General features: G+C 36.1%; 1 protein-coding gene across 4 annotated transcripts in view; it reads left to right on the forward strand.

The window, feature by feature from the left end:
• The window catches only part of TTLL7 (tubulin tyrosine ligase like 7), a 57826-nt gene that overhangs the window by 18214 nt on the left and 15131 nt on the right, over positions 1-24481 (forward strand). For all 4 annotated transcript variants that reach the window (XR_001295276.2, XM_013961423.2, XM_013961424.2 and 1 more), the window contains exons 9-16: positions 8471-8565; positions 9451-9598; positions 9689-9762; positions 12752-12887; positions 13706-13792; positions 18161-18356; positions 19384-19664; positions 22610-22744. Coding sequence is in view for 3 of the 4 variants with exons in the window: in XM_013961423.2 (XP_013816877.1) it covers positions 8471-8565; positions 9451-9598; positions 9689-9762; positions 12752-12887; positions 13706-13792; positions 18161-18356; positions 19384-19664; positions 22610-22744 (1152 nt within the window). In the remaining variant the exon portion in view is untranslated. The remainder of the gene's footprint in view (positions 1-8470; positions 8566-9450; positions 9599-9688; positions 9763-12751; positions 12888-13705; positions 13793-18160; positions 18357-19383; positions 19665-22609; positions 22745-24481) is intronic.

Genomic DNA, 24481 nt, shown 5'->3' on the forward strand with positions numbered 1-24481 from the left:
CTTGTGCCATCTTGTGGCAGCAAATGTGGTGACAAGCATCTGTGCTGTCCGAGCAACCTTGATCCTTTCTGAGTAGCAACTAGTACATAGATCTTCCTTCTGTTCCCAGCAAATTCATTTTTTACTGCTTTTTTGACCCAAACCTCCAAGCTAGCCTATTTTATATAAATAGTGAAGTCATTCAGTTGAAATTCTTGGATTGTCTCCAGCCTTATTCAACCTCATTGTATCCAGCTGAGATCACAAAGTCCTTGAGAAAAAGGTCACCTTTTAATAACTTATTCATTGTTCTCCCTCCTCCTAAACTAAGCTCGAGCTGCCTGTTCCTGGGAGTTGCATTCACCAAGCTGCAAGCACAGGGTACCAGACCACGCTTCCTTTGTGATTTATGTGGGTGAGAGAAACCCACAAATTTATTATTTAGTCTAATTAAAGTATTAGCAAAATCTAATCAAAAAGTTATTATTAATCTAGTTACAATGATGATAACTCCTATAGTTCAAAGCATGCAATTACTGCTAATTCCTACTTATTAGTAGGAATTTTTGTCCTGTTTTTGTCAACAGCCTTCAAGATGTGGCTTCCTGATAAAAGTACTAATGTTTTATTAACACAGCCTAGCCAAGCGTACATCCTTGTTCTCAGGTCATTGAATTCCTTTAAAAAAAAAAAGCGGGGGGGGAGTTAGGAGACATACAGATACAGTGCTTTAGTAACTAATTGTTATTAATATCTATTATGCCAGTATCGCTGGTATGCTATCAAGATTGCTTTACAGTGCTGGTGTCTTAGAGTGGTGAGCAATCATATTTCTTGTGTGCAGATAAGGGATAGCCGCATTAAAAAAAGGGACAGCACTTTCTTTTAAGGGATATTTTAGGGAAAACAACTTTAACATAGTGTCGTCTCTCAGAACTTTTCAAGATTTCTCACCCATGGTCACATTTCACAAAGCAAGGCACTTTGTTCCATATATCCAGTATTTAATCCATTATTATATGGGTAAAATGATGTGCGGATATGAAAAGGCAGATATCTGCCCAGATATGTGCAGATATTCATCTGGGTTATTATATTTGCATGTCTTGTACTACTTAGACTAGAGCCATGTGGAAATACTTTTCAACTGTATCTTGCTGCATTTCATTGGCATTTGAATTATTTCTGTGATACCGTTGTTCATAAAGCTGTTGCATAAATGTAGTTTTCTTGTTTGGGATCAAGTTTTACACTTCTATCAGCAACATGTTTTATGGAAAAAGAACAACTTTCAGCAAAGTAAACCAGATTCAGCCACTCGTGTCTCTCGAGGTGCGAGTGCTCATAATAATTGAAAATGAGTTGTCAATGTGTACTTGCCCAGCATGCACTCAGTCTTCATCACTGCTACATTAGCCTTCATCTGCAGGTTGAGCGCAGTGATCTACTTGACACCTGTGAGGCCACTTCTGGAATACTGTGTCCAGTTATATTGCCCAGAGTAAGGCAGAAACATTGACAAGCTATAGTGAATTTGGCAGAAAGCCACTAACATGCTCAGGACATTGGAGCACATGATACATAAGGAAAAGCTGAGGGAAGGGGGTTTGCTTAGCTTGGAGATGAGAGGACTTTGGGGAGGGATCCAACTGCAACCCGAAAGTGGGCTTAGAAGACAGAGCCAGGTTCTCCTCGGAGATACATAGTGAAATGACAAGAGGCAACAATCACAAGTTGGAACAAGGGAAATTCCAGTGTCTGGGAAAATTCAGGAATAGTGCATAAAGGCATGATGTAGAAAGGTTGCCTGAATGAAGAAAAAGAAAAGTAAATACCTATATATGTTTTCTGCATGACACGTTGGGATTTCTGTTATTGTTTTGAAATAGGGAAATATGTCCCTTGCTGTTTCTCTGGAAAACACAAATAGATGGCAATGCAAAGTAAATATGCAGCAAGCTACTTGGCAACGGCAAAAAGCTTTAACTTTTCTTCATACAGAGAACTTAAGGTGAGATTCTCTTCCGAAAAGTGACTGAACTGGCATTGTGGGCATCCAAGTTTGTTATGCCTCTGTGGTTTTGATACAAGCATAAATGTATTTGGGCTTTACTGTGAGGTGTGGTCATTGTTCTCTGGGCTTGAAATGTCAAGCAGGTTTTTTATGCACTTACTATTGTGTTCAGTTGTCTGTTGTGATCTTACCAGTTTAATCCCTGGTTGCCCTGAATCAAATTCTCCCTTGTGATAGAGAGCTGCAAAGCAGCCACCCAGGTTTCCAGAGGAATCACATTTTTGTGTGCTGCAAAGGGCATAAATGAGTGCATTACAGTGACTTTTGGTTTGCTCTAATAGCAAGGGTTGTCAAGACAGCACTGACCTGGGGAAGAGCCTAGGCCCCACAGTTCATTTCCCCTGTGTTTTTGCACAACGTGAACACTGGAACTGGATGCATTTCTCTCATCTTCAAGATATCCTCAACAACAAGAGGAGACTCAGAGTGGAATTTTTGGGAAGACAACAAATACAAGATGAGAACGGTTTAAAAATGGAATCAAGAATATAACCTAACAGTGTATTTGGCATAGTTGTTATTATTATGAGTTAGTTTTATTATTAAATTGTATTTATGAACCTGAAAAGTCTTATTGTATCAGGCACTGCTGTAACTATAGCTGACAAATCATAGCTCAAGTAGCGGACAAAAAAAAAGGGAAACAGGGTTGTGCAGTCGGTGGTAGAGCTGCAATCCAACTTTCCTGAGTCTGTCAAGTACGTTTTCCAGTAGATAAAGTACCTGACTGATTCTTTCTAATTATCTTCTCATTCATGTCCATGAAAATAGGCAGATATCAAATATATTGGTGAGATTGGATGAAGACAGTCAGACTCAGTCATGAGAACTACTGTGCCAAACTTTACAAGTAATGTTTAAATGTGTAGGATTTAGGAAATTGAGCACAAATATTGCTGTCATCACTCTGGTCCTTATAAATATTCTTGAGAATGTGTCTACTTGTGAACTTCCTCCTAACACTTTTCTCTTTAAAAAGGCAGAAATCAGCCCATCTCCTCTGACTTGACTAATAACACTTTTGCAACAGAAAAAAATTATATGTGGAAGAGTGCTAACTCTTCCTCAGACATCTGTCTTCATGTTAAAAAAAGCCACACCACTTTGTGAAGGGAAATCATGAATATTTCTTTCAAATTTTGAACTGTATATCTGAACTGAACTGTGTTTTGTAAAGAAGGATTAATACTACTATATAATTATTGATTTATATTGATTTATATTGATATTGAAATATATTGATTGCTACAAGTGCAATTTAGAAATCTTAAAAAAAAAAAAAAAAAATCTATCAGGTATGACCATTGTGTCAGCTTTCCATAGAGCACATGAATTAGTCAAACAATTGACAGAGAACATTTTATGAGTCCTTTTGTCAGGTATTGACTATCTCCTGCAATATTCAGATTGCTGTCAACAGTCACAGAAGTTAAGAGGTTTTAAAAGCATTCTGTCTGAGGGAAGTGTTCATCACTTCATAAAAGCAGGCACAGCTCTTAGACTGCCATTGTAAGAATAAGTGTCTTTATTAAATGAATATCTGGTGTCCCCACCATGATGTTTCCTGTGCTCTGAACAGAAACTCAGTGTTCAATCTTCTGTTGTGTTTCAAAATATGTATATTAAAATTTTTGCACATCCGTATTTCAGCTTATTTAAAGAACATAAAGAAACATTTTACTTTGTTTCTTACAGAAGCACTGGCCAGCAATCTTTCTGTTATGTTGGGGCAAACAGCCTGCACTGTTACTTTGTTGAGAAGAAGGGCAGACCAGTGTCTCACTTAAGTTATATGAAGTTCAAATAGTATAGTATGAAAAGTAATATTAGAATAATTATATCATTGTGTAAAGTATAATTGTTAACTACACATTTCTGGAGAAAATATTACTGACTTTAACAAAGGAAATCCTGAACTCTGTAAATAAATATTAAGCTTGAGAAACTTCCTTTTTTTTTTCTTTTTTTTAAATATCAAAAGTCTGTTAAAACAGAATGAAACCTGAAACTACATCTTTATAAAAGCATCTAATTTTTCAAATATTCACTGATTCAATTAACATTTTCTTAAAATCTCTTCTGGAGCTTATTGCAAGTTAGTTTGAAAAGGAACATTTTGTTTTCATTGGAGGTTTAAAGCAGAGAGCACCCCTTTTACTCATATTCTTCAGTAAAACCTGTACCAAAGATGTTTCACAAAGCGCTTCCATAACAGTCAGTGAGGCAATACTAACACAGGAGCAGAGCATAGGCATTAATGTTCATTTAGGGGAGTACGGAGAGCCATTAACTCAGCCCTCACGTGGTCCTCAGCAAGGTCAGCATTTCAATTATATGATGGATATATATATATATATATATATATATATAAAAGCTTTAAAAGTTCCCTTGGCCCAAGAGATTAGCAATATTTAGAACCTTTCCAGTTTCCATTAGGAAGAGCAATTGATGAGACTGTTCCTGTAGCTCTTTGGTTCTATTCTTTCTTTTTATTTTATTTATTTGTAACAAAGAAAGCTGCCTCTTCAGTGAGTCTTGTGCCCAGGCAGCCTCTCCCTCTCTTCCAGGGAGAGTTATTCTCAGCTCTGTTTCCCTTGCTGTCTGCTGGCTTTTTCCTGTCTCATGCTTGTGTGCTGGTTCTCTTTGCTCTTGCAAGCATTAGCAGTGAATCCACTCAGCATGCTTTAACTGGCTCAGGATTTGCCTTTAGTGGTAACTCCTAGTCTTCCTAACTTTTTAAGTGCATGAAGAGAGGAAAAAAAGTGCAGTTTGATGTTACATGTAGTATGGTGTTACTGTGGGCTCTTGGCCAAAGAGCTGGTCCAGCCACTTGCATCTACCTGGCAGTCATGTATCTGTTGGATGAGGTGTTTTGGGTTGCAGTTTGAATGAAAATCTGATTCACCTTCCCACGAAAATATAATTTTCCGCTAAATAGGCCTGCTGAACTTCTTCATTCTTGGATTTCACAACCACTTGGTTTGGTGCAAGGAAGGGGTAAGGGACATGAAGGCAGGACTGAGTGAAGGGCAGCACCAGTCCTTCATGGCAGCCTGCAGTCACACCAGATTAGGTAAAATGTGAAACTGCACCTGTAGGATGCAGTGCTGTGGCTGCCTCACCTGATCTGTGTGCAGGCTGCAGGATCTTTGCTCTCCCCCTTTTCAATGTGAATGCATGTTCCCTGTCCCCTTCCTTGTGATGGCCCTGGTACTTCTCTCATTCCTTCCTGAGATGACTAAGGGCCAGTGAAAAATAATTTTTGGTGAGTTTAATTTCTGTGTGGGTCAGTTAGATCATCAGGATCAGCTTCCTGACCCTGTGAACCTATGAGTGCCAGTGCCAAGATAAAGTAGGTACAGTAGGACAGCTTGGATTTTTATTAGTTTGAGATGCCATGGAAATACAGCCTTCTGCTTAAGCTATGAAAAAGGTGGATAGAACTCACAATTTGTGAAGATTAGAAATGAATGATTAGAATGAACTTCATGGTTGTCTCTAATCAAAGATCTGCTTGATGATAGCCATTAACAACATCCTGCATAAAGCTTTTTTTTTATGGCTTACCGTTTTCTTTTGTTTTTTAAATTCTATTATTAGCAGAAAGTTCCATCACTTTATTAAACAATGAGATTCCTTTCAAAACATTCATACTGTCCTACAGATTGAAGAGAGATTAAACCCCTGCTTTTGAAAGGATGTAATATTTTATAAAGTCATTCATGTAAACTCCTTTTATATTTGAAAGGTCTTTTCAGTAGGTATGTGTTACAGCATTGTGATTGTGAAATATTTCTTTCCAACTCCTTGCTAATAGGCTGCAGCAGTGGGAGGTGAGAATACACTCTCTGACTGTTTTGGTAAAGAGGTGAAATGCTAGGCTGAAATTTATCCCATATGTCATTGAAAACGTGAGTTACAGTTTGATAATCTCATTTTAGAAGGTATTTCATGCATTTAGACTGTTTCATTTTGTAAAATCAGATTCCTTTGCAAATCTAGCTGTGGATGGGAGCCTTAGCTACTTCAGTTTACACTACTTTATTTAAGTATCACAGATATGGCAGTAAGTCCTTTAATACATTGAGCTGCACAACTGCAGTGCTCACAAGCAATTCAGTTGTGCTGTACTCAGAGAAATTTTAATTGTGAAACCAAAATTGAAGGTTCCAGTTGGAGGAATTAAAAACTTATGTGGACAATCCTCTCCTGAAAAATCATAGAAACTAAAGCAGCTAAAGAATCATCACCAGCAAAAGCAGATATTTGGGAAGTAAAACTGTGACATTATAAAAATAATAGATGTAAGAATAGATGTTTTGTCCAAGAGGACAAACTTGTCTTGAGGAGTACTGTTTTTATTTATCAAGCAGTTTTTCTTTTTTGTGCATTGTTTGGAAATTTTGAAGATAGCTTACCCAAAGAAACCTAATGTGTGACACTGCCAGAATTCTAGGGTTTGTGTTATAAAATCCATCATGAATAGGTTCAACCAGTCAGGTGCTAATCAAGGATGGTATCCAGATAGATCAAGCATGTAGGAAAGAGGTGAAGGTGAAAGATTATGAAAGTTCTATTTCACACATCTTGCTCAAAGTGGACGAAAGGACCTTCTGAAGTCAGGTACTGTACTCTTCCACTCTTCCAGTGAAAAGCCTCTAGTGTACTTTTTCCATAGTTGTGTGTTGATCAACAATATATTTTGTTTGAGCTTTTTCTTATATGAAGACACTGTTAAAGAAAAGGCATTAGTTACCCCTGAGAAAAATTGAGTGGAGCTTTGAAAAGGTACTTAAGGGATTGTAAAATGATATGGCAGCTTTAGTTGGCTGATGTTGGCTGTAAGGACTGCCTTTCGAAGTTTTCTGTTGTGACAAGGGAGATTTGGGGAAGGGATGAGGAGAGTTAAAGAGAGTGGGTTGATAGTGAAGCTTTCTTGTACAGAGTTGCACTGAATTGAGAGGCAATTCAAATATCCACATACAGAGTTATTACGGAATAGCTAATGCACTTAAAGTTCACACTTGTGTTCTATATATTAACTTTCTAATGTACCCAGTCGCTCATTGTATTGTATTGGACTTGCATCTAGTGCTACCAGAAATATATTCTACCACCCCGAGTTTGCAATAGCTATCCAGAAGTGGACCATGGTTTTTACTGGTTCTCTGGTTACTCTTCAGGACTGCGATTACAGTAGGATTGGGATTTCAAACTCCTGTCGTAAATGACATCCAAAAATTAGAGAACACAGGTGATACAGAGGCCCTCCATTTTGAACCGTAAATGCAGTAGCTTTTCAGCCTCTTAAATGAATGCATGAAAGTGGCAGCAAGAGAAACCTTAGTGCAGTGGTTGTATGATGTCTCATAACAGCATTTCACATGCCTTCTTACAATTTTCTTACCCCCCCTGCCTTGAACTTTCTGCTTAATAAGCACAGTCAGCATGGTTTTGCTTGCTCAGAAGTGCAAGGCATAGTCGTCTTGCCAAAATTCACTTTATAGGAGAGAAGCAGTTATTTAAATTATTTTACACTTTTCAGAGTGTTAATTCCCACATGTGCTCATGTAAATAGCATATATTATTTTTATAACATTTTTTATTAATGCAGAATTTATGCCCAAGATTTTATTGTAAATTGTTGTAAATCTGAGAAGCACCTAAAACAAATATAAATACAACAGTGTGTACTTTTGTATGGCCCCAAGTTGCATGCTTCAATGCTCTGTAAATGTGTGTGTGTGCATGTATCTCTAGGAATTCTATGCCTTTAAAAAATTGGACCAAGATAGCATTTTACAAGTTGCAAATAAGTTGTCATACCTAACTCAATGGATTTATTTTGTTGAGAGTTTTAATAAATATATTTCTGTCTGCTCAGCTGTTTTTAGTGCATGCAAAATATTAAAAACATTATTTCAAAGAGTAACATTGACTTGTACTTGGATCGTAAGCTTTTTGTTACTGAAACTTGTCAGTTATTTTATGTTTTTATACTACATACTGATCTAACAGCTTAGACCTCTGGGTGTTGCTGGAAAGCATATCTGAATAGTTATTTAAATATACTTGAAAAGACCTTGAATTAAAACTTTCTGTTCTTGTCTAGTTATTACTTTTCAGAGAAGAACCATATTCAGTGGCAACCAAGGAAAGATTAGACTGGATTTACAGTGCCAATGCTTTAATCATGTTCTTTGTAGGTGTGTGTCTGGTACGTCTCCTGGCTCCCAGTACTTGTGATTTTTGATGCTCTAATTTTTAAAAAATACAAAACATGATATGAGCTTCTCAACATGTATTCTCCTAATCTCTGCTATATTTGAAAGAATGGATTCTCCAAAGCCTGTTACAGTATATGTATATCTATTCAATTTAAAAATCCTGAGTCTTCTGTATCTCATTTTTTTTCAGATTAATCGTGCCCCAAGCTTTGGAACTGATCAAAAAATAGACTATGATGTAAAAAAAGGTGTTCTGCTAAATGCATTAAAGCTTCTCAACATACGGTAAACTAGTTCCCTAATCTTCACTCTGGTTCTCTTTCTGTTGGCTTGAGTGCAGGAGGAGGGTTTGTATTTGAATTGGACTAGTAGAAAATGGCGACCTTGTTTCCACCTTCCTATTTTCAGAATGTTAATGTTTCCCTTGCTGTCAGTTTTGCTATTGAAATTGACCCACATTTAATTTTACTACATGTTCACGAACCTGCCAAAAATGAAGTGGCAAAAGTCATTTTCATACTTTTAATGACTTTTCAAACAGGTCTCGAAGTGGGGATATGAATGATGGCAGGGGCATGTGGCCACATAGGAAATTTGCTTTGGCAATAGTGGCATACACAGTCAAAAGCCATAGACCTTTATCGGAAAACATGGAGTTGGGATATGTTGGAGAAAATCCAAATTTTAAGAAAATAGATTCAATCATATTTGTACATTAAATTATAGTACAGAGTTGTTATAGTACACCTTAAAATGTAAAGATATTACAGCCATAAAAGTTAGTATTAAAATAGATTTTCTTAATGAGTGTTTGAATTTTAATTTGCATATCATAAAACACATATGACTGATAGAAAAATACAGATGGTTTCCTTGAAGTGAAAGGCTATCTCAGTTGTGTTATAAGTGACAGTTTAACATGCTTGATAATACAGTAAATCTTGAGTTCTGAAAATTGATTCCTGAATGCTTACTGCTATAATACTATCAGAACCTGCTTTGCATGGAGTTCCATGGAAATGAATGTGCTAGATATATTTTGCAATATATTTAATTATAAAAGGTATGAACTGTAACATATTCTGCTGCGTGTAGAAGCTTTTTTGTAACTCTAGTTGAAGAATACTTCTCTCTGGATTGTGTTACATCATAATATCATCCGTGTTTCAGGACAAGTGATAAAAGGAGAAACTTAGCCCAACAGAAAGCTGAAGCTCAAAAAAGACTGTATGGTCAAGGCTCTATGAAAAGGCTGTTGCCAGGTTCCTCAGACTGGGAAAAACAGCGCCACACTCTGGAAAGGAGAAAAGAAGAACTGGTATAAAGGAAATTTGCTGTACTGTACTGTTTCTTTCTCGCTTATGGTTTCTGCTCTTAGTTTTATTTATCTTATTTTCTTGATTTCTAGAAAGAAAGACTTGCACAAGTACGTAAACAGATTTCCAAAGAAGAGCATGAAAATAGGCACATGGGGAATTACAGGTATTTCACTGTTGTAGTAGGAAGTATTCATGGCTTTCATTAGGAATAATGGAAGCAAGTATTTGTGAGTAGATAGTAATTTTCTGCCAGAAATGTGTAGGCATTTATAGTAAATATAAATATGTACACCAGGTAGTAAAGTTTTTTTCAGGTAATTTTTTCTGATTCAAAATTTCTGTATGTACTTAGGAATCTATATGGCATCACTCTAGTATTTGTGCAACACATTTGCTTGCAAGACATGATTTTTCACATTCAAAGTACCCAGCACCATGACTGTCATTATGGACCAGTCTTATATTCAAGTTTTGATGTTTCTTATCCATAGGGGACCAATTTGGGGTGGGAGTATTCTTGCATTCATCTACAGAAGATGAAAAATCAGATCTGAATGTTAAGTTTAATGTTGATGAAAAGTTCAGAAACTTTATTGGCTCCTCCATCGCTTTTGAAAGAGTGACATTTGAAATACCTTATTCATATTTCTGCACTTTCCTTTTGGATCTTAGTAGGCTTAAACCTAAGCATCTCCACATTCTGTGGTAAAATATGTTCAGAAGGAAGCTTTAACTCATTGATTGTAATTGGGGTTGGCCAGAAAACAAGAATTCTGTTTTATGATGTTTTTGTAATTATTTTTATTTTTCTTGACATTTGCTTCAATGAGAAGTGAAAGCAAGGCCTGTGAACATTTGGTGAAGTGGAGGGGGGAACAGCTGGGAAGAGCTGATGGGAACATTAGCCCAATCATTATAGCATTCATCTAGGATGTAGGAGGTCTGGGTTCACATCCTTTATTCTGAATTAGTCAGAATGCCTTTACTGCTGTTCTTAATCTCTTCTTTTTTGAACAGATGTTCTGTACTTCCCAATAAAGTTCTCAATAAGCATTTCATTGGAACATATATCTGTTTCTGAAAAAAATTTCATTTTTCATGAATTAACATTTTGCTTACAAAAATTGTTTCTTTGTAACATTCCCAGTTTTAATTATATCCTTTCTTGATGTATGTGGAGCTGAAGGAGTACATCAAAAAAACAACACAATGAAGCAGATGTTTTCATATTACTTAGACCGTAAGAAAGAGAAATGACATGATGTTTTAATACACTTTGGTTTTTCAATTACATTGAAGTCTAACTTTTTAACTGATTCCATCTGAAGTTGCTAATTCTGTTCTGGGTTGAAAATGAGCCAAAGTTCTCTTTATTTAGATTTTTGGTAAATCTAAATCAAAACAAATACAAAATATTTTTATTTTTTTCTCAGGAAAAAGTTGTGAAATATTGTTTCATGAGAAATGTGCACATGTAATAGGGAAGAACAGTTTTCTTGTGGCCATGCGTGTGCAAAAAGGCTGAAGGATCATTATGGCCTGAGAAGTCAAGGAATCTTAGCTAGAGATGCAGAGAAATTTTATCTAAGCATTATGCAGTATTTTTTCCTTGTGATGTCCTCCTGCAGAGCAGGACTGGCATTTCTCAGGCATTGTCATAGAATTATGGAAAAATTGGGCATTAGTATTGCTGCATGGATTAATATTGCTTTCTGAATAAAAATCCAGAGAAAATTGTATGTCTACACAACTTTTAAATACTAATCCTATGAACAGGTTCTTTCTATCAACCTCAACAGGTTTTGATTTAGGCATTATGTCTATGGATATCAGTTCAGCAAGTGGCTTAACCAAGTGTTTGTTTTAAAGCACAACTAATCCATTGAGTTCTGTAGGACTGCTTGAGTGTTCAAAGTAGGAACCATGCTTTTAAGTATTTGTGAATTTATGAGGAACTGAAAATAATGTATATGACTTTGCAATGGCCTTTAGCTGCAATGTATTTCTACATATATTGAAATGAATATCCCATCTTTAAAATAATTATTCTATGCCTCTTTTCTAGCAGTAGAATTAACACCATTAAAAAGTGTGAGTGCAACTAGATTAGAGCTGGTATAGACAGTCTATGCAAAGTAGAGACACCTTTAGTTTTCTGTAGAATTGCCCATAGTCTAACGGGAACATATCCATCTTTTCTCCCTTGTGTTGTGAAGGAAGCTTTTTGAGAAGGAAAAAAGTGAAAAGGAAGAAGGGGAGAGAACCTTGTTAATGTTCACAAAAATTGAACAAAAACATACAAGCCGCGTAACGCCAGTCAATATAAAAATGGTTCCTAGGCCTTGCATAGTGCAAGCAGAATTAACTTATGAATTACTCCTTACTATAAGTGAGGAGTAATTCCTTCCACCTTCATCAGTTTTGGCCGTACTTTAGGCATTCATGACAAATGGATTGCAGTGGTTTTCTTCAAAGCCTATTGTTCCTTGATGAGCATGAATAAATCGTGAAGTCCTGTTTTTCAGATTGTCATAATCTCCTTACCTGCAATTTTAGAGAATAATGGCATACCTGCTGTAATGGAAAATCAGAGTCACCCTGTACATCCATGAGCCACATAAAAATTTTCTTATAGTGACTCTTTCCTCCTGTCCATTATGCTGGAAGATTTAGCATTCAAGTGCAGTGCATATTCAATCTTTAATTTATGTCATGCCCATTAAATCAAATCAACCGTTCAGATTTTTGTGTCCTTTTATTACTGAAACAAATTGTTTTATGCCACTGAATTTTAAATACACTGTTTTATTAATATTTCATGCATCATTCAGACCTGCTGTTGAGATTTCAGAGAGTATTGCAAAATTCAGTTTTGATATTTCTCTAGAATAAACTGCATGGTGGGTGTTTTTTTTTTTTTGACTGGTTTAAATATGTGTGTGTTCACCAAGTTAAAATTAGATTAAAGAGCATTGTTCAGAGTATGTGTTTTATAATAATTACAGATGGGATAAATATGCATCATGGAAAAGTCTGTGATGCATCATGGAAAACTCTGTGAATTAACTGCATTACTTTTGTGTTCCCAGTGTGATAAGTAGCTCCGCTTCTATGTTTCTCTTAACCTCAATTTCATTTTTTTCCATTTGTAGGCGAATTTACCCTCCTGATGATAAGACTTTACTTGAAAAGTATGAGAGTTTGTTAGCCACTGCTTTCCAGACATTCCTTGCTGGGAGAGCAGCTTCACTTCAGCGGGAAATGAATAACCCTTTAAAAAGAATGAAGGTACTGAAGTGCAGAAGTATTGACTTTGGAGTTACTTATCTTGGAATTCTAGCATTACCATGTGGACTAGTTTCACCATAATCATGTGTGATGGCTAAATAAATAGTATTTGATAATATTTCCATCATTTTATTATTATTTTTTGTGTAGCTTGTGGGCCAGATTTTGAATCTTGTTGAATTACAGTGGGTCCAGGGTGGAGACAGGCTAGATGCCTTTAAGCTACTTTTCCTTTTCCATTTCCATGATCCTCAGCCTTATTCCTGGCCAAACCAAAGGTTGTCAGAAACTGCTTACGAGCTGGTAACTGCCTCCTTCTTTGCCCAGTAATGTCCCTCAGCTTATATATCCACTTGTATGGATTGGAATAAAAGATGTCAAAACGATCTTCACTAGTTTAAGGCATCTGAAAACTCTGCTTGATTGTCTACTTAATTAGTCAAAGATAAACAGTAGGAAAACCAGCTATATTTAAAATAACCAACTAATGTGATTTAATTTGAAATCTGAGAAATTATTTCCCATCTTTCTAGTTGGCATCGTCCAGCAGTTTTACAGGAATCTTTGGCCGTTTGTTCAGACTTTTATCTTTAGTAAATCTTAAGGCTTGAATTCACCTTTCAGTATCATGTGGATTGCAAACAGAGATGCATGCATCGGAGGAAATACTTCTACATTCTCCTGTAGAGGCATTCATAGTCTTATTTCAGGAGTTAGTAATCGGAATAATTTCCAATTCTTACGAATTGCCACTTGACCTTTGGAAGGACAGGATATGTCCTGCTTTAAATTAATCATAATGACATTCACATTTCTAGGAAGAGGATATTTTGGATCTTCTGGAGCAATGTGAAATAGATGATGAAAAACTAATGGGAAAACCCACGAGACAGCGAGGACCTAAGGTATTTGACTGTTTTAAATACCCCATTTTTATGCCACTCTGTAAAGAGGTACAATCTGTATACCTACTCATCACTCTAAGTGGGGAGTTTAGCTAGCTGATCCCGGCAGAAGTTTTCTTCCTCAGACTTCCATTAGCCAGGTTTTTTGGAAATTTGAAAAGAAGGATAATTCAGGCCCAAGGAATTACCTTTTGTCCAACTAAATCCCTTTGTAATTTCAACCGGATGTGGGATTCTTTTTTTCCCTCTAAGCTGTTTTGAAGTATTGTTGTGCATGGTAGCAACTGTTGTACAAGAGATTATTTGATTTCAGTGTGTGAAAAGATCCTTTATGTCCATAGTCTATCTGAAGAGAATGCTTTGAGTTTTAATTGATTAGTGCCTCTAAAGAATTTTGAGATCCTGGGATAAAAGGCACTATGGAAGCTCGAAGAATTAATTATGATTGTAATGTATCTGCAATTTGCTTAGTGGCTAAAAGGGTTGCATAATATATCTTGAAGCCTGTTTCATATCCAGAATCAGAATTTATGTGAATGTATATTACTTTTTGCTTAATACCTTATGGTTACACATGTAGTTCACACAGATCTTTGCTTTAAACACACTGCGTATCTCTACAAGCCAAAAAGATAAATAATTTAGGTTTGGTAATACAGTAGTATGTTTTCTACATCCTGCAAACTTTTTGGGTCAAATCTGTTTGGAAAAGCTCACATTTAGGTTCCTGAGGCCTGATGAATTTGTTTTTAAAGACATGTAAAAGTTTCAACAGCAATTTATGTTTCTGAGAACATGATCTACAACCTGGGAACATGTGAATTTCCTTACAAAATGAATACTGACAATTGTCCTGAACTTGCAATGATGCTCTATACATATGCAAAAATCTACAGAGCTGCATCTTTTTACAGATGTGCGTTCTGGAAAGGGATCTATACATCCAAACGGGTATTAAGACAGATTTTGCATGAACATTATTACAAATAAAGGGATTTTGTGAGGCAGTGCTTTAACACTGAGGGATTCATTTAAAGCAAAGAACCCATCTAGCCTACCCTGGAAACGCATACAACCCACATTCTTCAGGAATTCTCCTTGAAGCTTTGTTTTTTCTTTAAAATAAGATCACTTAATTCAAGTTTAACATCTCAATTACATTTTTCCTTTTTCCAGAAGCTTGTCTTCTCCCAGCAGTCCTCAAAGAGCATCATCTGGTTGACTGCATGCACTCAGACTTGATCTATATTTGCTCTTTACTGCTTGCACACAAGCCATTTCTAAGCCAGAGGCCATAAACATTTAATAGGGTAGTGAGCGCAAATTGAGAAACTTCTCTTAAGTAGTTTTTAGATGAAGTTTGATCAATTTATAAGTGAGATCATATAACATGGTCTTCTCCTATAGCAGACAAATGGATACTGTAGCTTATAAGCTGCTCTACCAGTACAATATTGTTTGCATTTATGGGAGAAATAAAAAATTACGTATGACCAAAATTCCCTTTTTGCCATAAAACTGGGAGGTTGGAAGGGAAGACGATGAAACTAGCTTACCCAAGCAGATTGTTTACCTACTTCTTTTCCTTGAAGTGTACAGACACCATGCTCTACAGGAGCTCTATTTCTGCATCCTTTTTAGAGTCCTGATATGCTTCTCAATCCTTTAAACCATAGCTACAGTGACACCATAGTACTGGCGACTTCTCTGGTTGCATAATATCCTATGCACTCCCTTTGAAACAGAAGTGCTAACTGTGGGTGGTCCTTGTACCAAAAGAACATCACCTCTTTCCTGTATGGGGTGAGGTGCATGTGGGTAATGATATGCATTTGATGGGCCACCTCTTTGTAAAGGGTCTACTGTGAGATCTCATATATGAATCTGGTGAGTGAGGCAGGGGGTGGAACTTGTTTCTGCCTGTCAGTCTATCAGGTATGAGAATAATCCAGCTGTAAAAACCCATCCTGTGGTAATCAAAAAACCCTACAAAGTAAAGATCCATTAGGGTATCCAACAAGTTAACATATACAAGACAACACCTGATAGACAAAAAAAAATCTGAAGCTACAGGAACAGTACTTCTCACCGCATGTTTTTCTATATAAAAGTTTTTTTCAGAAGGTTGTCAAGTCCTGTCCTCTCTTAAACTTTATTATTTGGTCTGCTGACAAAAGCTACTGTCTAGGGAGTTAGACTCTCTACCTTGGGCACACTGTCTTCCCTGGATAAAGGAACCTGGTGGCAGTCAGCACTTGGAAAACACTATATAGAAGAGCTGGAAGAATTAGCAGAGAGAAGTGTTTTCCTTCTCCTCCTCCGCCATACATATACATAGATGTGTGTGTTAGTAATAGGCTTTGCATATAACAACTATACCATATTTGTTAGGCATTTCAGCCTCAGTTTTATTTTAATGCAATTAGGATTTCAGGCTAGAAAATGAGTTGAGAATTTCCCAGAATAAAGGTATTTTTAGCTGCAATTAAAATATTACTGAATTCTCTTTAGATTGAGAAATACATTCTGGAGTTCTGTCTGGTTTATTTGTAGCCTCTAGAGGGCCCCTCATACTTGCACATTGGAAGGTTTACACTCACGTTTATTGCATTGCACCTGTTCTTTGTGCAGGAAAAAAAAGAATGAAGGAAATAAAATAACACAGATATTTTAGAGGAAATGAGCAATTACTTTTTTATTCTTCTGATGTACAACCAGATGGGTTTAATCAAAGAAAAACTAGGTTAACATGAGAAAATCAAGCTGATTAGAATTGCTAAGCTGTTGAACATTTCCTATTCTAAGAGGTCAGTTTAAACTCAGATCAGACTATTATTTGTCATCACTGCTTTTTAAAATTTCTTTGACCTTTTTTATTCTTGTTGGTTAATTGACATGAAGTCTTGGTCAGGATGTTCTTATTGTTTATGGTGGAAAGTGTCAGGAATATGCATACAAGTAAGTGGTTATACAGGAATGGGATCTACTTTAAAGCCCTTGTGAATTTTGATCGGAAATGTTTATTAATCCTTGTACAACTCATCAGGGATGTCTAATCAATATATTCCCATGTTACACTGCATTTTATGATGAGGACAGCTATTTTTGAGAAAGTGGTAAGTGTTGGGGCACCTTAATTTGTCCTTTTGGCAGGTAGATAGACATAGAAATATTCTTTGTGTAATCTGAACATTTGCCAGGGGTCTCCGCAATGGAATACACTTCTTTAACTCTTTCTTATCTGGTTTAACAGATTGGGCCACATAAGTGTGCTGTCACTGTTATGTTAGTGTCAGAAATGTCTTTTCCTTCCTTGGCTAGAATAGAAGTTTATGGAGAAGATGTTCAGTTATAAAGTGCATCTTGCAGGAACAGTATCTTTGGGGCTTTGTTCTACTGCCCTTCACAATAAGTTCTGGTGCATTACATTATACTAAAATAATAGGACAATTTAAATTCATTCTGCAAGTTCTTCCATTCCACTCTGACCCAAAATATGTTCAGAAATTACAATATTAATTTTTGTAGTTGTAGTTTTAATTGCATCCATTAGAGGAATAGGAAGATGAGGCCATCACTGTAGCCTCTTATAGCTGAGAGTTACTGGAAAGGAAACACGTAGGAAAAAAAAAAGACCACACAAGACTACTTAGGATAATAGCTATAATGCAGGATATTGTTAGCACTTGCATTTTTCTTGTACGGCTGATGGTTGATAGAAGAAGAGAAATTTTCAGTTTACTTTCTGTTCTTGCATCAGTTTCTCTGTCTCCTGCTTTTTGCTTTTTATCTCACAGTACCCTTGGTAATAGCACAAGATTAATTACCTAATGGCACTGAATCCCATGTGCATATGGAACGCCAAAGACACCTAGGATAGCTTGCTATATTCTTCCAGTTTCTGCTTTCCACATGATGCGGACTAATCATTTTCTCTTTCAGAAGTGTACCAGCCAAAGTTTCCTGATGTATTTATTTACTTCACACTGATTGTTGTTAAACCTTAGCTTCAGTTATTACAAATATCAGCTAGGGATTGAAACTGATTGAAAATGGTATGCTATATCACTTGATTTGTAATTTCAAACTAAGATGCAGGACGCCAGGTAACATAAGCCATACTTGAAATAAAATCACAGTATTTTTCCCTCTTTATATAAAGTACTTTGCTGCCAGTTAGTGTGAGAAAGATTAGGATTATTATGTCATCAGTTTAATAAAATACTTAAGCATTTGTTGGAAAATTAAGCACAAACTTCAAAGTTAATTTGGAAGGTCTTAAATGTGTACCAATGAACCTCCCTGAATCAGGAACCTAGTCTGATAAAGTGTTCTTTCAGGATTATGAATGATTTTTTTTTTCTTTAGCCCTTGTTTTCTATGCCAGAAAGTGCACAGACCTTAAGAAAACTTAGGAACTACAACAGTGACAGTAGCTGTGATAGCAGTAGCAATGTGTCAGAATCGGAAGAAGAAACTGAAAAGGAGGATCACAATGAAAAAAAGGAGAAAAAAGTATCATATGATCTTGAAGAAAATAAATATAGAACTTTGGAACGATCAGGTAAGTTAAATTATCATATTTCCAATTAAGTTTGGCACAGAATGAATTATATAAATGCTTCAGTATTTCAGAATGTAGCTACTAACAATGTTTGTAACTCAGGGTTAAACACTGGTTTGTTTGTTTCATCTTCTTTAAAATCTTTTCTAAATTAATGAAAATGAATTTAAAAAAAGGAAAAAGTGAATGATTTTTTGCCAAGACAGCTAAAGAGAGAAATGCACATGGGCTACACTGGGAAATATTGTGAATGTTCCTCTTTGCTCTTAGCTTTTTTGAGAAAGCCACTGTTCTTTCCCTGGAAAGGGAATTCTTTTAAGCCTGAGTTTGCTGGAATATAGTAAGGATAAAGAAATGTATCAGGGGAAGTATAGAAGATATAAATTTCAGATGAAATCCCTGCACGTATATATATTTTTTCATGATGGTTTTGTTGCTTGTTGCAGATCATTAGTGTGACCACGATCTGTTGAACATGGTTTATATCGTATGTTATTTTTTGTTTTAGCAGTGTATTGTCTAGAAGAATTGCATCATGTAACTGCACACATAGAATTCTTCTATAAATTTATTTTTCATAGCAGTGTCCTTTATTTAGCAGGAGACTGAATTAGAAAACTGTACAGCTATGCAGGAGCAGACTGGGGGACTGGCCTGCAAATGGATCCATCAACCAGATTTTCTCTCCTTTCCATATTCTTCCAGTTAAGAAGCCACACATATCAGCCACACACTGCCTTTTTTACCTATAAGCAATATGTGCTCTGTCATAAATCTGATGTATATTACAGCACCTACCAGATTAAAGCTGACTTTGAGGAAGAAATAGTTGTTCTTATAGAGTGTATGAAATATATATTATTAGGAGAACTGACATGACTGACTACTGCACATACAATCGTTAGTCAAAATACATTGTAGTACAACATATGTACACATATGTTAGTCATATGTTAGTCACAAAGACTGAAAAATGGGTGTTAAAAGAATAATAAATAGTTGCATCATCCATTTAATTTGTCTGCAGGTAGAATGAACTGGAAGCCTCCGATTAAAAATATAAAAGCTCCATCACATTCATCCTCCACATCATCCACAGGTCCAATAAGACGTTCTGTAAGTTGTCCTCGTTCAATATCAATATTGACTACGCAGCCGCAAGCAGCTGAGCAGCGTCCCCTTTCAGCCAAAGCATCTCTGCAAATCCAGCGTGCGTCCTCTGTGAACAGGTCCCATTCTTTAAATCGCAGCCCATGTTCAGCCAGAGTGTCTCAGACACCCAGCTTGGGAACTATGAACTCTTCAGGGGTGAGTTAACATAGCAGTTGCATTCAAAATGTGTTCCATTTCTCTAAAACTAGATACATACATCACCAATTTTTACAGCGTCAGAAATCCTGATGTATTATAGTCAATTCTATTTTGACAGATACTCAAAACTATAAGATCTCCAGACCTTTACACTAAACATTTACTGCTAGCTGTGATCTTTTTTTCTGGTGCAGCCATACAGATGCCAGATTTTATGAAAATGGAAACCTTAGAGTTTTTGTGACTGGAAAATCTGATCCAAAATAGTTTCTTGAAGGTAGAGAGTGTTTTTACCCCTCTTAAAAAGTTTGTGTGATTTATCTGAAGACACCTGGTTCTAAAATTAAGGATTTGCCTACCTTCAAAAAAATTTTACATTAACAAAGATGCATCAATATTTCGAAATCAGTGTATTCTCCGTGGGTAAATATGTTGTACCAGAATAAAGCACTGCCTGCTACTATTAAGATTTTGTCTGGGTCTTCGTTGTAGAACAAGATCTAATTAATTTTCAGGTTAGTGTAGCTATTTCAAATAAACTCTATACTGCTGCAATAGGACTCCACTTCCAAATAGTTAACAGCAGTTTAGAAACTATAGATAGTGCCTTGTCTTATTTAGGATTTGCCACTGCAATAAGCATCTGAGAAGTCTTTTTTTTTTTTTTTTTTTTTTAAGTGAAATTAAAAGCTTTCATTTTGAAGCTTGTCCCTGGGGTGGACAAGCGTAAAGATTCAGGTAGCCTAACTAAAGAATTAATAGAATAAGTAGATGATATTAAAGATTTAACTGTTTGAAACTTGAGTTGTTAGTTATAATTTCCCAGTGTATTTCTGACCTGTACATTTTTCCCTTTTGTGACTGGAGTGTCATTCTGTTTGGTATCTTCTTAACAACCAAGCCGTGTCTCCTGTGTTTCTATGGCGAAGCATGTCTCCACTTAGGCAGTGTTTACTGAGGGCTAGTGCTGGTGTGTTTCAATTCATGTTTTTGTGGCTGATCTTTATATTACATCATGCAAATAATTCCTCTGGAGATGGAAGCAGGGGGGAAGGGCAAAAGAATTGGCACTTTTAATCCACATTTGCACCCTTTCTGTATTGTGGTGAGGTTTGAGTATGAGAAATCCTTTTGTAATGCTGATTAACTTGCTGCTTAGTATTTACTAACTCTAATCATCATTTTATCCAGTAGAAAGCTCATTGTCCATTTTGCCTGTGAGGCTTTGTCTAGATGATGAAAAAGGATCCTTTTAAAATTGTGTCAGCTCACATCCTATGAAATACTCCTTAATATGGTTTTCCATCTTTAAAGTCAGCTAATAGGATTGGAAAGATATTGTGTCTTCACCACAGAGTGTTAAAGTTATTTTTTATCACATTAGCTATCTCAAGATTAAAAAGTATCCTTTTATTATCAAAATGTACTCTGAGAGTTTAATGAGACAGGGCTAATATAGATTTTTCTATTCACATTAATTCTATATCAAATACAAATTACTGAAAGATTAAAACTAGTCTCTCACAATATGACATTAAAAGTGGGCTACTCACTTAAATGAAGATTAGTAAGAAACCATACTTACTTTTTCATTGAGAATGCTTCACCACAGAAGTGGTCTTGATATACAGAACAATTATGTTGGGTGATAGTACGTCATGTTTCTTAAAATAATGTGAATAAAATTACTTACAGAATAGATAAAAACTGCCCATAATTTAGCACTGTATTGTGAATGGAATTCTGTTCGTAATTATTTTTTCAACTAAGAATAATATAATATATATTGTTGCTAGAATAAAATTAAAATTGCTAAAATATAACTTTGACTATACTCAGAAGAAATCATATGTACGTGATAAAGTATTAGTGTATCGATCCTTTTGGGAAGGAGGAAGCAGTATGTTGCCATTTTTGAGGTTGGTAAAAGCCAAATGCACTAAAGGTATGGATAACTAAGTTTGAAAGAGCCATTTACACTTGGAAATTACAAACCATTATTATAGCAGTAATAAGCAAGAACCGATTTAGAAATATCTGCTACCTCATTATTTCAGCCTCATTATTATATATTATATAGGAGAATATTTTGTTATGCTTGACAATATTTATCACTATCTTAAGACAAAAATGTCCTTAAGTAAGTGTCATAGTTCTTACAAAATACGAAGACATAGAAATGCCTAATAATTCTGAAATAACCTTTCACTTTTGAAAAAAACCCATAAAACTAAGCCAAACACAAAGACATGCAAAGACAAAAAGGATCAGAAATACTCCTAACTAATGGCTAAGATCAAAAAAATGGAACAAAACAAAACCCCTTCCAGAGACAGTCTTATCCAGACACTGTAGAGGTTCAAGTTGCTGTTGATATGAAAAACACTGATACTTTAAACAACATCTTTTACCATTGGAGACAATGGCAGAATCTCCACTGACCAGAGAAGAGGGTCATCCTTACTTTTTAGTCTTTCCATGAAAGCTTGGCACAATGTTATATGATTGGCAGTTTCCATTAACTTGTAACTTGAGTTTATTGCAGTGCAGAACTGAAATGAAGTTTATTATGACTACTGATTTCTCTTTTCTTCATTATATTGAGTTTAAATTCAAAATGTGTTATTTAAATTTCAACTTCATATTTTAAATGTCAGGCACCATAAATATCTAATTCATTTTTGCTTATTTTGTTTTAAACAAACTTATTTTCAAACTCTGTTTTTCTTGCATTTCTTGAAAACCATAAGTACCTCTGATAGATTAGTGTACATGAGATGTAGGTGTGTATCTTAAGTGTGTTTTAGATAATTATGTCTATACCTGTTAAAAATATTTTATGTCACCCTATTAAAAAATATATATTTTTATCAAGGAGGCATCTTTGCAATGGTGATCTAATAACACACCTGAAATCTTACCTCTGCTTCATATTATTTTAGACTGAGTCTTTGCTGCAACAGAAAGCAAAAGAGCAAGAAGATGCTTTGACAAAAGAGGCTCTTCTCATTTTCAATGACATGAGAATGAAATTCCCAGGAAAAACAGATGAAGAGGCAGAATTAATTATAGAAGATGTAAGTATGTATCAATAAGAAAGAAGAATTACATACAGACTAGACACTTATTATTTAGGCCACTAAAATGTAGGAAAGTAGAAAGTTCAATTTATGATTTGTGAGCTCCTGTGGCCTTATAACTTCCATAATTCAGGATAATGCAAAAGATTTCAAAACCTTGGAGAGTTGCATACTTTCTGACCTTAAAGGAGCAATAGTGAAAACATTCTTATGTCTTTATAAAATACAGGCATACCTTGGAGATATTGCGGGTTTGGTTCCAGACCACTACCTGTTACTGTCGCATGAAGGGAGGAAAAGGGGTAATCAATGTTTGCCTGCCAGAGCCCTCCTCAAACGGACTTTCACTGAGTCAGTTTCTCAAAGTTGATCAAAATAAGAAAGGCCCTCCCATATTGGGTAATCAACTTTGCCTGCCAGAGCCCTCCTCAAAAGGACTTTCACTGGATCGGTTTCGCAAAGTTGATCAAAATAAACAATTTATTAAAGCAACAGATCAACAGGTTCAGGATTGCCGGTGATAAATGCACTTACTGCAACAAATTCTACTTTTTCTGAGCTCAAACTGATAATTAAGCGCTTTCAACAATGGTATTTTTCCCGGGGTAACATCCGACATTGTCGGAGGCGCAAACCTTACCAAAAAGGCGTCCCTGTTTGGGGGAGGAGAGAGGTCCAGGCCCGTCAACCCGTCTGTAGGTTGATGTTCTCGTCCTCCAAATGGAGGATCCTTTATGCACTGAATTTATACTCCTGGCGAGGTGGGGCTGAGTCAAACACTGTGGGATGTTTGGTCCTTGTTGGGCTCAGCAGAGGGCTGCTGGCCTTTTTTTCTTTTGCGCCTATCAACAACACCAGGCTGCAAGACTCCCGCCTTGCCCGTGTTGTTTTGGGTAGAGCAATGTCGAGTGGAGAGACCTCCGCCTCGCCCTGGGCGTTGTCTCACCCCTCACCAGCATGGGCATCAGACTGCAAATCGCCCTTTGTATCCACTGTTTACCCCACAGCAGGGAGGATCACAGATAATCATAGACCGTTATCCCACACCACCATAAAGTGAATATCGCAATAAAGCAAGTCACGTGAATTTTTTGATTTCCCAGTGCATATAAAAGTTATGGTTACACTATACTGTAGTCTATTAAGTGTGCAATAGGATTATGTTTAAAAAAAACCAATGTACAAAATGTGACACAGAGACATGAAGTGAGCACATGCTTTTGGAAAAATGGTGCCGATAGACTTGCTTGACGCAGGGTTTCCAAACCTTTAAAAAAAAAAAGGGGGGGGGGCAATATCTGCGAAGCGCAATAAAGCGAAGCACTATAAAACAAGGTATGTCTGTACTCGAGAAACAATCAGGAAGGTTAGGAAACTTCGGTTTTTTGTTGTGGAGAAAGTTCAAACATCTAAGTAAGCTAAGAAGAATGTTACAATTCATTAACAGTTTATGTTTCATGTGATATTGCTAGTGCAGATCTTGACATGTTGAACTTGTGCTGAAATAGGCGTACTGGAGAACTCAGAATGATATGTAAGGCAAACTGGAAGCTTGTTAGTGTCAAAGAGTACCACTCATATTCTTTTTGGCTTTTTAGTTCGCCAGCTTACTTTTCCTCACATTCAACATTGTTCTGAGGCTCATCACTTGGTATCAAAGAAATGTGAAACTATGCTTGATGTAAAGGGGAATTAAAAAGCAACCCCTAATATTCAGATATATAAACAGAAAAT

This window comes from Apteryx mantelli, chromosome 8 (genome assembly GCF_036417845.1).
Source record: "Apteryx mantelli isolate bAptMan1 chromosome 8, bAptMan1.hap1, whole genome shotgun sequence".
NCBI lineage: Eukaryota > Metazoa > Chordata > Aves > Apterygiformes > Apterygidae > Apteryx > Apteryx mantelli.